This window comes from Nothobranchius furzeri, chromosome 2 (genome assembly GCF_043380555.1).
Source record: "Nothobranchius furzeri strain GRZ-AD chromosome 2, NfurGRZ-RIMD1, whole genome shotgun sequence".
In the NCBI taxonomy this organism is placed as follows: domain Eukaryota; kingdom Metazoa; phylum Chordata; class Actinopteri; order Cyprinodontiformes; family Nothobranchiidae; genus Nothobranchius; species Nothobranchius furzeri.
Window position 1 is genome coordinate 91,111,443 of NC_091742.1, and position 14,352 is coordinate 91,125,794.

A 14,352-nucleotide genomic window follows, 5' to 3' on the forward strand; every position below is an offset into this window, starting at 1 on the left:
CTTGTTGACATGGAGGAATGAATGGTCGATCTGATGTTAATGATTTTCTCATAGTAGAACAGGTCTAGTGTCATAAAATGGAATAATATTTTTATTAATGAAGAACTTTAGAGATTTTGTAAAAAGACAAGGTAAAACAGACAGATTATGCAACAATAAAAAATAAACTGTAAAACACTTTTGAAATCAGTCTTGAGAAGAGTTTTGATGGTGGAGAGGTCAGAGCAGTTGTGGAGAGGTTGTGGGAGTGAGTTCTAGAGGGTGGGGGCTGCCATGGAGAAAGCTGAGTCTCCCCAAGTTCAGAGCTTGGTCCTGTGGGAGAGGGAGGAGAGGCAGAGGGATGGGGCATGGTGGTGGAGCAGGTTAGAGAGGTAGGAGGGCTCCCGGTTATGGAGGACTTTGAATATGATGCACTGAGGGAGAGGGGGTCGATGGAGGTGATGTGGTCACTGGTTAGGAGACAGGCAGGACAATTCTGGATGTGTTGAAGTTTGGTGAGAGTTTTGAATGGGATACCATATAGATGCTATTGCTGTAGTTGATTTATGATGTGATGAATACATGAATAAGGGTTTCAGGGACAGAGAAATGAGGGAATATCAAAGTGTAACAAAATGCAATCCAATCACATGACTAAAAGATTCTGGAATACCTCCACCACCAATACACCTTTTCCTCTTCCATCAACACAATCTTCCCCCTTTACAGTTCTGTCTGCCCCCTCAAATATGCCAGCCTAGAACCGGCCCTGCTCTCTACATACATTTATGTTCAGGAGGTTGTACGTCCCTCAGTCCACAGTATCTACAGTATGTTGGCCTCACAGGAGCCGGGCTTCAGGATCTGTAAAGTTACAATATGTTTAACAGCTTTTCTGAACCAGGGATAAAACATGGCATAGATCAGAGGGTTTAGACAGGAGTTAAGATAACCAAGAAACAACAAGAATGTTATAAATGTTGTAGTTGTAAAACTATCTATAAAATAAAAGCAGCAGTAATATGGACAGAAACACATCAGATACACAACAACAAGAACACCCAGTGTTCTGGCTGCTTTTAGCTCTGATTTCTTTGTTTGTTGTTGCACTGAAAGCTGAAGGGTGACACTTCTATTGTGAGAGTACATGGCACGAGCCTGAGTCACAGCCACCACAAATACTCTCATATACAGAACTATGATGACTGTAACTGGAAATAAAAAGGATATAAACAGATCAAAAGTTCCTACAAGATAATCTACAGACATTGTACATTCTCCAATGCAGGAATTACTCCTGCCTGGCTCAATCAGCATATCTTTTATGAAGAAAATTACATAGAAAGCAACACAGCTCCAACAAAGACAAACACAGAATTTCATTCTTGGTAAGGTTATTCTGGTGGGATAATGCAGAGGGTAACAAATAGCCACATAGCGATCAGCTGATATGAGAACAATGGTTCCAATTGAAGCACTGATAGAAACAGAAGAAACATAATAGTAAAATAAACATGTGATATCACCGAGTATCCAGGTCCTTGTCTTTCTAAAGATTTCAAATGGAATGATTAAAAAGCCCATAAGGAAATCTGACACAGCCAGAGAGAGGATGAGGATGTTAGCAGGTTTCTGGAGCTTCCTAAAAAGAAACAAAGTCAGTCAGTGAGGTTAAAATAACTTATGCAGCGTAGAATCACATTCTGATCAGATAAGAAATTGATCAATTTGATGTTTTTAATTATCTGCCTGAAATAGGAGACTGAGATTATGATGAGGAGGTTTAGAACTGCTGTGATCAGAGAGAAGAAGGACAACACGATGTTCAGGAAGACAGCTTCAGACCAGTGAGGTGTTGGCCTCCTGCAGGACCTGTTGAGTTGTGGAAAACAGAACTCAGCTCCAATCTGTATCTCCATCATCAGATGGATACTGCTGTCTGAGTAGAACCCTGTCACACAGAAAATGTATCCTTTTCTTCCATTACACAATTCTCATTAGTTCCGAGCACAAACCATTACTCTTCCCTTGTGGCCAAAAACATCAAGGCAACAAAAACAAGCTAAAAGATTATGTTAGACAGGAGTCACCATGGACCTGTGGCAGTTTGTCCATAGAGAGCCCTAGGACGCCACCCTCCCATACTTGAAGGGGGGAAAAATAATTAAAGTAAACAACTCAAAATGAATTCATATATTTACTATGAATGTGTCGGTTTTGCTTAATTGTGTGTGCCTACCTTGGGGAACACATGGACGTAATTTTGGGGGGGAAAGGGGGGACATGTCCCCCCCACTTTTACCAAAGTCAAGTTTTGACCCCTGCACTCTTTACCATCCACAAACAATATTACTTTATATTAAATTAACACTGGTTGAGCTTTAGGACCAAGCAGAAAACAACCGTTTGTGTTGAAGCCTGTTTCCCATTAGAACAGACTGTAAAGATACCCCCACCCCCACCCCCGTGTTCCCCCCACTTCTAAAGTGAAAATTACGTCCATGGGGAACCAATGGGCTAGAAAACGTGACCCCCCCTCCCCTTCACATTTGAATATCCATCCATCCATTTTCAGCTGCGTATATGAGGTTGGGTCACGGGGGCAGCAGCCATGGCAGGGAGGCCCAGATTCCCCTCTCCCCAGCCACTTGGGCCAGCTCCTCCAGGGGAATCCCAAAAACATTCACTGGCAAGCCGAGAAACATAGACCCTCTAGCCTGTCCTGGGTCTACCTTTAGGTCTTCTCCCAGCTGGATGTGCCCTGAAAACCTCACCAGCGAGGTATCCAGGAGCCACCATAACGGGCTCCTCTCGATGCGGAGGAGCAATGGGTCTACTCCGCGCTCCTTCCGGAGAGCCGAGATCCAGTTTTTTTTTCTTTTCCCCATGTCCTGTCTGGCTGTGAAACAAACAGAATTAATGTCTGAATGCAGATGACAAACCTTAGAGATTTACTCTCAGGTGGAGCATCAAAGCTTCTGCTTTTAATGTCACGCCTGATACTGAAACCTTATTCCGACCAGACACGAAGACAGAGGTGAAAGAGACAAAAAAAAGGGGGGGGGGGGGGGGTGTAAAATAAACGATCAATGATTAACAAAAGTCTGCTTCTAGACCTGCAGAAGGAGAAAAAAAAAACAAAAACAACACACAACAATACAACAGGAGCAAGCTATCACTGCGTCAACCTGATGAGGAAATGTGAAATCAGCATTTTTTTTACTGAACAATCAAACGATAATAAATCACAGTGCATTAAGTGCCAACCACAGCCTCAAGACATGTGTTGAACGTGCCAAAGTCCATACAAATGAGAGCACCATGTGAGCACCTGTGTCTGTACCCACGCTTGTATATATAAGGTTTCTCTACATGAGCGTCCAATAGGGTTTGTGAGGGGTCACAGATCTGCCCCCCCCCCTCCCCCCCCCAAAGATGTGTAGGAGATGGTAAAAGCTCCAAGTCTTAGAGATTCAGGAGCTGCCCCAGAGTGCAGGGACCCCAGGGAGACTGCAACCACAAAAGCCCCTGTCCCCCTCGAGAGGCACACAGGATCGCCCCGGGGGGCCACAACCAGCAGCTGGCAGAGTCCCGGGGGATATCAGTGGCAAGCTCACAGGCCCGCCCGCAGCCTCCCACCCCCAAGTCGGCTGAGCCCGGAACCCAGCGACTCGGGACCCAGATGCGGCCAGCCCCGCCGGGGACACAGCAGAGTCCAGGGACTCAGATCCCACCAGGCAGCCACCGAGATTAATCAGGCAGACACCCCCTGACTCGGGAGCTGTGAACACTCAGGCAGACCAAGGTGCCACACTCCACTCCAGGTGTGCCTACACCACGCTCAGGACAATCCAGACTCTTCTCATGCATCGTTCCACAAATGTGGAATGACCTACCAACACTACCAGAACAGGGGCTTCCTTTTCAATTTTCAAGAAACTCCTGAAGACCCTGCTCTTCGGAGAGCATCTTCTAAACTAGCACCCTTCCTGCACACGTCCCCCTCTCTACTGTCCACTCCTTTGTTCCCACCTCTCCATGATTTATCATGCTGCCTCACTGCCACCTATGACTGACTGGAAATTGGTTGTTGTTGTTGTTGTAATTGTTGTTCTTAGCCTCAAGGGCAACATGCCGATTATCACTTGTAAGTCGCTTTGGACAAAAGCGTCTGCTAAATACATAAACATAAACATAAAAATAAGTGTGGCAGGGGGAGGGGAGGCAAAGATGTGTAGTAGCAAAAGAAGTCCCAGGAGAGTGGAGGAGTCAAAAGCCCCACCTAACATATGCAGTCATACACAAACACAGTCACACAGTCCCTCCCTGATGTTCTCACATACACATACAACCTAAGACATACAAAAATGCACGCCAGACACCCACTCATACTCCCCATACACACAGGTACTGCTGCACAAAGGGTACAACCATCACCAGTTCCCATAGTTCGACCCTTCCTGCTGGGGTGCTGATAAACAGGCTCCCCACTGAACGCCGAGCAAAGCGACCCACCACCCCAGACCCCAGCCAGACGGCCAGATCCCCCTCCTAGCCTCCAGCCCTGGGAAGCCTAGTGACAACAGAGGTGTGCTAAGACCCCCTAGTCTCCCTCCCTCTGCTCCAATACAGTGCTGGTGCGTGTTGATGAGGTGTATTCGTGAGTGTGGTGAGCGGGCAGTGCAGGCATTGTCTGGCCTACGCCAGCTGATGCCACCACATCACCCCTTTTCCCCAGTCCTCTGTGTCCAAGTGCAGTTTGAAATTGGAAGTGGGCACCGGCACTTGGGATGAGGCTGAAAGATCCCATTGCCAAATGTCATTTACTGTGCTCACTCCCAAGGCCCTAAGTGTGTGTTTGCGTGGAATGTCATTGGTGAAAGTGTTTAAGGTGCAAATAAAATTGGGGGGCAGATTGCCACAGAAATGCAGAAATGGGGTCCATACCCACACCCCCTGACTTGTTCACCCCCCAAGGTCCTATGTGCATGTTTGTGTGATGATGTGAAGGAGCAGGAGGAGAAAAATTATGGGGATGGGGAGAATGTCTGGTTGGCCTAAGCCCTCCAGGGAGCCAGCTCCCCCACTGGCCCCAATAGGCACCTCTGTTGCAAAAATGCCACCCAGGGCATGGAGACCCCAGCCCATTATGCCAGGGCCCAAAGCAGCAGCATTGCAGAGCCTCACAGAGTCCGAGGGCACCGACCCAGCCCCACCCCAGCAGAATATCTACTCTCATCCCTGCATTTGCACAACTTCCAGAATATATAAGACATAGGCCATCCAGGTAAGGTTGGGTCCTCCCCCTTCTGGACATCCCCCTCCCCTGTGATGGGTCAGCAGAGGAGCCAAGGTCTACCTGATGCCCCTGAGCCTGGGCCAGGCACTGCCGCATGTTCCTGCCTTTTTCCCGGCAGCATACATGTCATGACCCAACCCCCAAGGCCCTGCCCAAATCCCCACATGGGGCCAGCCACCCCCACACCCCTGGACCCCCAGCCCCCCACCCAGACCCGCTCAGTGGCATCTCAGCTGCCAGGCAGCGACCCATGGCCACCGCCAAGTCCCCTAAGGGGCCCCACTCACAACCGCCAGTAGTCCACCCCCCGAGGCAACCCAAGCACCTCCAGAGAAGAGGAAGAAGAAAATATCATTTTATAGCGCCTCTCAAGATAAAAATCATGAGGTGCTTCACAAAAACAAAAACTGTAAAAATATTAAAAAAACATTTAGAAAATGTTTAAAAATATATTTAAAATGAGCAAAAATAGACAATTGTGATTTAAAAATGTAAAGAAAGAGAGAGAGTGAATAGGAAAGAGGAAAATCAGTGGATCCTGAGGAAGGTGGAATAGGTGGGGAGAGCAGAATAAAGAGAGAGGGGTGAAGAAGGTCATACAAAAGCCAGTTTGAACAAGTGAGTCTTCAGCTGCTTTTTAAAGAAGACCACTGAGTCCACTGATCTCAGGCTCAGGGGGAGAGAGTTCCAGTGTCTGGGGGCCACAGCAGCAAATGATCTGTCACCTTTGGTCTTTAGCCTGGTGCTGCACAACCAGTAGGCTTTGGTCACTGGACCTCAGGGACCTGCTGGGGGTGTTGGGACTAAGAAGATCACCAATGTAAGATGGTGCCTGTGCATGTAAAGTCCTATAGACCAGGACCAGGATCTTGAAATGAACCCTGAAATTGACCGGCAGCCAGTGAAGCTGAAGGTGTGGATAACTGTCTCAAGTTCAGAGTGGGACAGAATGGGATTCAGCTTAGCAATGTTCCTGAGATGGAAGAAGGAAGAGCGAACAAGAGAACTGATATGAGAATCCAGGGTGAGAGCCGGGTCCAAGGTCATGCCAAGATTCCTGACAGAAGGTTTGGTGAGAGAAGCAAGCTGACCAAGAGAGTCTCTGAGTTTGGGATCCAGCTTGTCTGGTGCACAGATGAGGATCTCAGTCTTATCTTCATTCAGCTGAAGAAAGCTCCCAGCCATCCAGGTTTTGATAGAGTCTAAGCAGGTGTGTAACAGCTGCAGCTTAGACATCTCATGGGGCTTAAAGGAGATGTACAGTTGGATGCCATCTGCATAAAGATGGTAGGAGATTCCTTTGAAGGAGCTCAGGATGGTCTGAAGAGGAAGCAGATAGAGGAGGAAGAGCAGAGGCCCCAGCACAGAACCTTGTGGGACACCATGGGTAAGAGAGGTGGTGGAGGACCTAAACTTGGAGACGGCCACAGAAAAGGAGCGCTCAGAGAGATAAGAGGAGAACCACTCCAGAGCAGATCCTGATAGGCCTACCCAGTCTCTGAGCCTCTCCAGTAGCAGGTGATGGTCAACAGTGTCAAAGGCTGCAGTCAGGTCCAGCAGGACCAGAATAGAACAGTCTCCTGCATCACTGTGAGTCAGACGGTCATTAGAGACCCTAAGAAGAGCTGTTTCAGTAGAATGAGCTCTACAAAAACCTGACTGGAAGCTATCATTGATGTTATGTTCATCAAGAGCAGCTGTGAGTTGTTTAGCCACAACCTTTTCCAAGATCTTGGAGATGAACGGAAGTTTAGAGATGGGTCTGAAGCTGCTATGGAGAGAGGCGTCAAGACTCGGTTTTTAAGAAGCGGTTTGATTACAGCGTTCTTAATGTAAACAGGGACCTGACCAGAAACCAGCGAAGCATTAATTATAGAGAGCACGCTGGGACCGATGGACTGAAAAGCATTTTTAAACAAAGATGAGGGTAAGATGTCGAGGGGGCATGCAGAGGTCTTCATAGAGTTAACTAGTTTGATTAACTCAGGCAAAGAAACAGGAGCAAAGCTATATAGGATGATGGGCCTGGTTGGAGTCGGGAGAGGCAGCGATAAGGCTGAAGGAGAGGTGCTAGATCTAACCTTATTGACTTTGTCCACAACGAAAGACAGAAAGTTCTCACAGTCTGTAACAGAGTGGATGGAGGCTGTAGGAGTGGCAGGAGAGACAATGCAGCTGATGGTGTTAAACAGCACCTTGGGGTTCCTTTTGCTCTGGGACACCAGGTTGGAAACATAGGAAACCCTTGTATTTCTGACTGCAGAGTTAAAGGATGTCAGAAGATCATTTTGGTGCAGCAGATGGACGTGGAGATGGGTTTTCTTCCACAAACGCTCAATTTTTCTGCATTGGCGCTTCAGGCTGCGAAGGCTGTCATTAAACCAGGGAATAGGGTTCACTGCAGGAACTGATCTGGTTCTGACAGGACAGATGTTGTCCAGAATGGACAGGCAGTGCTCGTTAAACTGAGAAGTTAAGGAATCTGGGTTGTTATCAGAAGAACAGGGTGGATCAAAAGCAGCAGAAAAATTGCTAGCTGTGCTCTCATTAAGAAAACGAGAACTAACCATACGGCGAGCAGGAGGTGGGGACGCAGAAACTGACAAGTTAAAGAAAATGCAATGGTGATCTGAAATATAAACGTTCTCAGGACAAACACTGACCGCATTTAGACTCAGGGTAAAAACAAGGTCTAGAGCACATGTGTCAGACACAAGGCCCGCGGGCCAGATGCGGCCCGCAGAGCATTTTTATGTGGCCCGCGAGATAAATATCAAAAATATATTAAAACTGGCCCGCTGGCCGATTTTACCGCAAAGACTTCAACTCCCATGATGCTTTGCGGCGTTAGCGCGGAGCCGACGTGCCCCCTCCTTTGTGTTTTTTCCAGCGTCTGCTGCTGGTGTCTGCAGCTCCACTGTCTCGGACAAACGAAACACTCCTCTCACTCAGCGCCGAGTTTACTCAGCTATTTTCTGACATTGAAGCCCAGAAACGGAAATTCTAGCCGCTCAGTAATGTGTTCACGACTGAAAGAGAAAGTTTTCCAACTAACTTCCAGACAGAGCTTATATAACACAGCGAGCAGCAACATGCTCAAACCAGCATGACTCTGTGGTTGCTGTCGTTGTGTTTCCTCCCCGACACACAACAACGTGGTCAAGCTGCTCAGACATGTTCAGCAGCACAAACCTATGTGAGCACCTGTTGTCATCTAATGCTGTCATTATTATGATGAAGATGAACAAAACAACAGGAGTCTCCTCCTCAGCTCAGATCAACCCCATGATGCAGGTATCTGGCTGGAACAGGTGATTATCACAGTAAACCAGTGGAGCAAACTGAGCTTTATATATGTTGGTTTTATGCTCTTTTTTGCTCCAAAACATGAAAGTTAACAGGTGAGATGTTGCATTTTCATTTAAGATAAAATGATATTTTTATTTTGTTGTTGGCACGTGAGAAAAGATTTAAACTACAGTAAACAGGAAGTAGAAAGGCTGCAGATAGATGAATAGAAAATCCCTTTATTGTTCCTCAGTGGGGAAAGCTAGATGTCACAGCAGCGATGACACGTATTACAGGAGGAAAAAAGGAGAATAAAAAATAAGAAAAATGAACAAACAACAAGAAAACATAATTCCTGAATAGATTTTAAAAATGCTGATTATACCACAAGTAATGAACACCACTGATGCCTTTTATTTAAAACTGACTTGCTCTTGTGTAATTTGGTTATTCCACATTCAGTGTTAATGCAGAAATATGTTTGTTTCCAAATTTAAAGGTTCCAAATTGCATATATATTGATAAAGAAAATGTGCAAATTTGCCGTCACTTTTTAAAAAAATATTGAGTTTGGCCCTCGGCTCCGTCTCAGAGTTTCATTTCGGCCCCGTGTGAGTTTGAGTTTGACACCCCTGGTCTAGAGTGTGCCCCCTGGTGTGTGGGGGTCCAAAAACATGCTGGGTAAAGCCAAAGGTGTCCATAAGGCTGGAGAAATTCATGGCAAAGTGATCAGAGGGACCATCAATGTGGATGTTAAAGTCACCAACAATCACCAGTGTTGACAGCTTCACATTGGAGGATAGAAAGTCACTAAACTCCTGAAGGAAAGAACTGTTTGGACCAGGTGGACGATAGACCACAGCACAGTAGAACGGGTCCTTACGCCTGAATTTAATCAGCTGCAGTTCAAAGGAAGCAAAGTGGCCAGAGGTTGTAGAGCTACATGGAAGATGGTCTCTGAAAACAACAGCTAGGCCTCCACCACGACCAGAACCCCGGGGCTGGCTAAGAAAAGAATAGCCAATTGGCCAGAGTTCAATCAGACCAAAATAATCAGATGTTTGCTGGCAAACTTCAGTCTGAAACAGAAAATCCAGGTTTTTAGAGATAATTAAATCATTGAGCAGGAAGGACTCATTGTTAACAGAGCGGGTACTTAATAGAGCCATGCTGAGTGAGGTGGAGGAATCAGAAACTACAGAAACAGCTGGAGTTAGTGGATGTAAATTAGCGGGGTTAGATCCACGGTGTTTATAAAAACCACTTATGGAGGGAACAGGAGGAGAAACCACTGAGGAATGTGGATAAACCGACCTTAAAAAACTTGGACGGGTGAACCACGCTGCAACGCGGCCTGGCGGGAATGCGGAAGTGGTGCTCAGGTCACCAAACAAAGGACAAGAAGCTAGAAGATCACGCCGATGTTTATTAGATAAACCACGCTTTAAGAGAAGTCTCATTCTCACCTGTATTCCTGCTCGTTTACCTCTTTTCCTCTGACGTTTTCCCGGGACCAGACAAACATCGCTAGAGGTGCGCAGCTCGGGACCATCGTTTGGCTCCGGGCCAGTGTGTCACTCAGGTAATCAAACAGGATGATATGTCCTTAGGGCATCTTGGGCGATCGTGAACGAACGGAAGGACAAAAGAGTCTGGCGATCATAGGAGATGGTAGCAGGGACACTACTGAAAAGGATCGCAGACAGGAGCAAGGTGGAAAAGAGGTGAGTGGAGAAAGTTTGAAACAGTGGCCGGTGACTGCGGCTAAGCCAAGCACAGGCGCCATCTTGTTGCGGACCGGAAGAGGAAGAAGAGAGGGGGGCAGCAGTGGTGGTCCCCCTTTTTAAAAATTGGGACCACCACCCCGGTCTGCTAGTCCACAGTAACTGCCCCCGATGACTACGCAATGTTGTAGCTAGTCAAGCAAGACAGTCCTACAACATCCAGAGCTGTAAGATACCCTGGTCGGATATCATCCACCCCAGGGGCTCTGCCGCTGCATAGTTGTTTGAATACCTCAGCGCCTTCTGCCCCAGAGATTGGACAGTCCATCCCCAGGTCTCCCAGCTGTGGTTCCTCCTCTGAATGCGTGTCGGTGGGATTGAGGAGCTCTTCAAAGTATTCTCTCCACTGCCCGACTATAGCCCCAGTTGATGCCAACAGCTCCCCATCCCCACTGTAAACAGTGTGAGCAAGTTACTGCCTTCCTCACCTGAGGCGCCGGATGGTTTGCCAGAACCTTTTTGGAGCTGGTCGATAGTCATTCTCCATGGTCCTGCCAAACTCCTCCCACGCCCGAGATTTTGCCTCAGCAACTGCCACTGCTGCACCTCGCTTGGCCCTCCGGTACCTGTCTACTGCCTCTGGAGACCCACAGACCAGCCATGCCCTGTAGGCTTCCTTCTTCAGCTTAACAGCTCCCCTAACCTCTGGTGCCCACCAGCGAGTACGGGGGTTACTGCCTCGACAATTTCCAAGTGGAACAAGGCCCATTCAGTCTCAACGTCCCCCACTGCTCTCAGGACGTGGTCAAAGCTCTGCAGGAGGTGGGAGTGTAAGACTGTCTGGATAGGTTCATCTACCAGGCATTCCCAGCAGACCCTCACAATACGTTAAACTGTAAATGGCCTGTATTTGATATATTGCCTATCAGAGTCCTGGAAACCCCCAAGGCACTTTACAACACAGTCAGTCATTCACCCATTCACACACACATTCAAACACTGGTGGTGATGAGCTACGATGTAGCCACAGCTGCCCTGGGGTGCACTGAAAGAGGCAAGGCTGCCGAGCACTGGCACCACCGGTCCCTCCGACCACCACCAGCAGGCAACGTGGGTTAAGTGTCTTGCCCAAGGACACAACGACAGCGACCGACTGAGCGGGGCTCGAACCTGCAACCTTTCAGATCACGGGGCGAGCACTTAACTCCTGTGCCACCGTTGCCAACAATATGTTTGGGTCTACCAGGTCTGCGCAGCATCTTCCCCTGCCATCTGATCAAACTCACCACCAGGTGGTGACCAGTTGATAGCTCCGCACCCCTCTTTACTTAAGTTTCCAAAACATACAATCTCAGGTCAGATGATTCAACTACAAAGTCAATCATTGACCTGTAACCTAGGCTGCCCTGGTACCAGGTATACCAATGGGCATCCATGTTTGAACATGGTGTTTGTTATGGCCAGACTACAACTTGCGCAGAAGTCCAATAACAGAACATCACTCGAGGTTAGTTTGGGCTGGCCATTCCTACCAGTCATGCCACTCCTGGTCACACACTATCATTGCCAATGTGAGCATTGAAGTCCCCCGGCAGGACTATGGATTCCCAATTCAGAGCACCATTTAGTACTTGTCCCAAGGACTCTAAAAAGGGTGGGTACTCCCAACTGCTATTTGGTGCATAAGCACAAACAACAGTCGGGACCCCTTTCCTGACCCAAAGGCGCAGGGAAGCTACCCTTTCGCCTCCCGGAGGAAACCCCAACATATAGGCAGAGAGTTTTGGGGCCAACAGAAAGCCCATCCCAGCCCTCCGCCTCTCACCCTGAGCAACTCCAGCATAAAAGAGAGTCGAACCCCTCTCTAGGACTTGGGTTTCAAAGCCAATGCTATGTGTGGAGGGGAACCAGCCTATATCTAGCCAGTACCGCTCAGCCTTTTCCATACACTCCAGCTCCTTCCCCACCAGAGAGGTAACGTTCCATGTCCCAATAGCCAGTTTTTGTGTCTGGGGATCGGACTGCCAGAGCCCCCGCCTTGGTCTGCTGCCTGATCCACATTGCACCGGACCCTTCATGTTCCTCCTGTAGGTGGTGGGTCCACAGGTGAATGAGCCCATGTATCCAGTTTGGGCTGGGCCTGGCCGGGCCCCAAGGGTGAATGCTCGGCCACTAGGCACTCACTCATGGGCCCTTTACCCCAGGTCTGTCTCCAGGGTGGGACCCTGGTAACCCTCCTGGCTGGGTACGCTGGCTCTTTGATCTCACCTCCATGAAAAGTCTTCTGAACAGCACCTTGTCTCACCCTTTGTAGAGGGTTGAGTGGTTTTATAAAACACTTGGAGACGGATTCACCTTTTGACAGAGTGGGTCTTTAATGAGTCAAATCTGCTCAAAACATACAAACAACCTTTTGGACCGAAGACCAAAAACAAGAGCACAGCACTTCATTTTATACACTTCTGCTACAAGCACGAGCTGCGCGTGCATGTGCAACAGTGTTGACTTCCCAAACTTGGTGATGTCCCAATGGTATTACAAGTCTTTTGACACTTGGTTGAAATTTTCCACTTCATGACAGATCTTTCCAAAGTTAGCTTTAACTTGACAGTTGCACTTTAAGAATTAATAGCCCTGTCTAAATACTGTTATTAGAAGCTTGGGCCACTGGCCATAAACTTATCTGATAAGCACTTCTGCACGCAATGCATTCTAGCTCTGCCTGGAAACAGTCTTCAAAACAAAATTCCTGTGGAGCTGACGGGAACACAAACTTTCCCATCAACAATCAAGCTTTTAACCCAAAGATTCACAATTCGGCTCTATACTTTTTGTACAGATGACCTCTTGACCTTTAAAGCCCCTACACCATCACTTATTTGCCATGAGTGACCCTACCAAGGACACAAAGTGCCACAGACAACATAGCTCCTAGGATCCTTAGGGCACTCAAACTCCTCCACCACGATAAGGTGGCGGTTCGAGGAGGAGGCAGCGAATTTTTTTTTAAAAAGCCGCCATACTTAAAAAAATAACATTCTTTATTTTGCTATTTGATGAAGATAATAAAAGTGCTGATCTAGTTATAGTCTTAATGTGACCATTGAAGCCAAGGTCTGAATCAAACATAAGATTTCTAACCTGAGTCTTTGTTTTTACTTCTCTGGAGTCGAGATGAACAATAATCGCCGTCCCATCTTTCTGATTTCCAAAGACAATAACTTCAGTTTATCATTTAACAGGAGGAAGTTTGACTCCATCCAGTCATAAACTTGCTCCAAACACTGACAGAATGAGTCTAGGGGACCACAGTCACTAAGTGATAGAGCTAGGTAGATTTGGGTGTAATCTGCATAACAATGATAGGTAGAGGTGTTATTGTGTATGACCTGACCCAGGGGAATCATGTAGAGATTGAAGAGCTGTGGTCCAAAAATTGAGCCTTGGGGGACCCCACGTCACGGCAATCTGCTATGATTTGTGGACACCAATAGAAATGTCACAACCCCTGTCTGAGAAGGATAATCAAAACCAGCTAAGAACTGTGCCTGAAAGTCCTACCCGGTTTATGAGCCTATCAAGAAATATGTTGTGGTCCACAGTATCACTGAGCTGTACTGAGATCGAGCATCATTAGAACAGATGTTTTGCCTGAATCTGTATTTTGACGAATATTTAATACCTTAATCAGTACAGTCTCAGTGCTGTGGTGTCTAAAGCCTGACAACAACAAAAAAATAAAAAATAAAAATAAACATCTAGCAAGTCTTTTTTTCTCCAAAAAGCTGTTCAGCTTGATCATAACTGCCTTTTCAGTAATTTGTCTGGACATGTGTGGCTGTAGCTGTGGTCTGATTGTGCATGTTGACATGGAGGAATGAATAGTCAATCTGATGTTAATGGTTTTCTCATAGTAGAACAGGTCTTGGGTCATAAAATGGAATAATATATTTTATTAATGAAGAACTTTAGAGATTTTGTAAAAAGACAAGGTAAAACAGACAGATTATGCAACAATAAAAAATAAACTGTAAAACATTTTTGAAATCAGTCTTGAGAAGA

General features: G+C 47.0%; 2 protein-coding genes across 3 annotated transcripts in view; one reads left to right on the forward strand and one right to left on the reverse strand.

The window, feature by feature from the left end:
• The window catches only part of LOC107374367 (trace amine-associated receptor 13c), a 205,981-nt gene that overhangs the window by 69,952 nt on the left and 121,677 nt on the right, over positions 1-14,352 (forward strand). The window lies entirely within an intron of this gene.
• LOC129159919 (trace amine-associated receptor 13c-like) lies at positions 432-2,077 on the reverse strand. The gene is made up of 2 exons (XM_054737051.2): positions 1,729-2,077; positions 432-1,621 (listed from the first exon to the last, which is right to left on the reverse strand). The coding sequence occupies exons 1-2, from the start codon at positions 1,899-1,901 to the stop codon at positions 805-807; spliced, it is 990 nt and encodes a 329-aa protein (XP_054593026.2). The 5' UTR covers positions 1,902-2,077; the 3' UTR covers positions 432-804.

Coding starts and splice junctions, on each gene's coding strand:
- LOC129159919 (XM_054737051.2), bottom strand. CDS start 1,901: ATGATGGAGATACAGATTGGAGCTGAGTTCTGTTTTCCACAACTCAAC. Junction 1,622..1,728: donor ATCTCAGTCTCCTATTTCAG/GCAGATAATTAA, acceptor GTTTCTTTTTAG/GAAGCTCCAGAAACCTGCTA.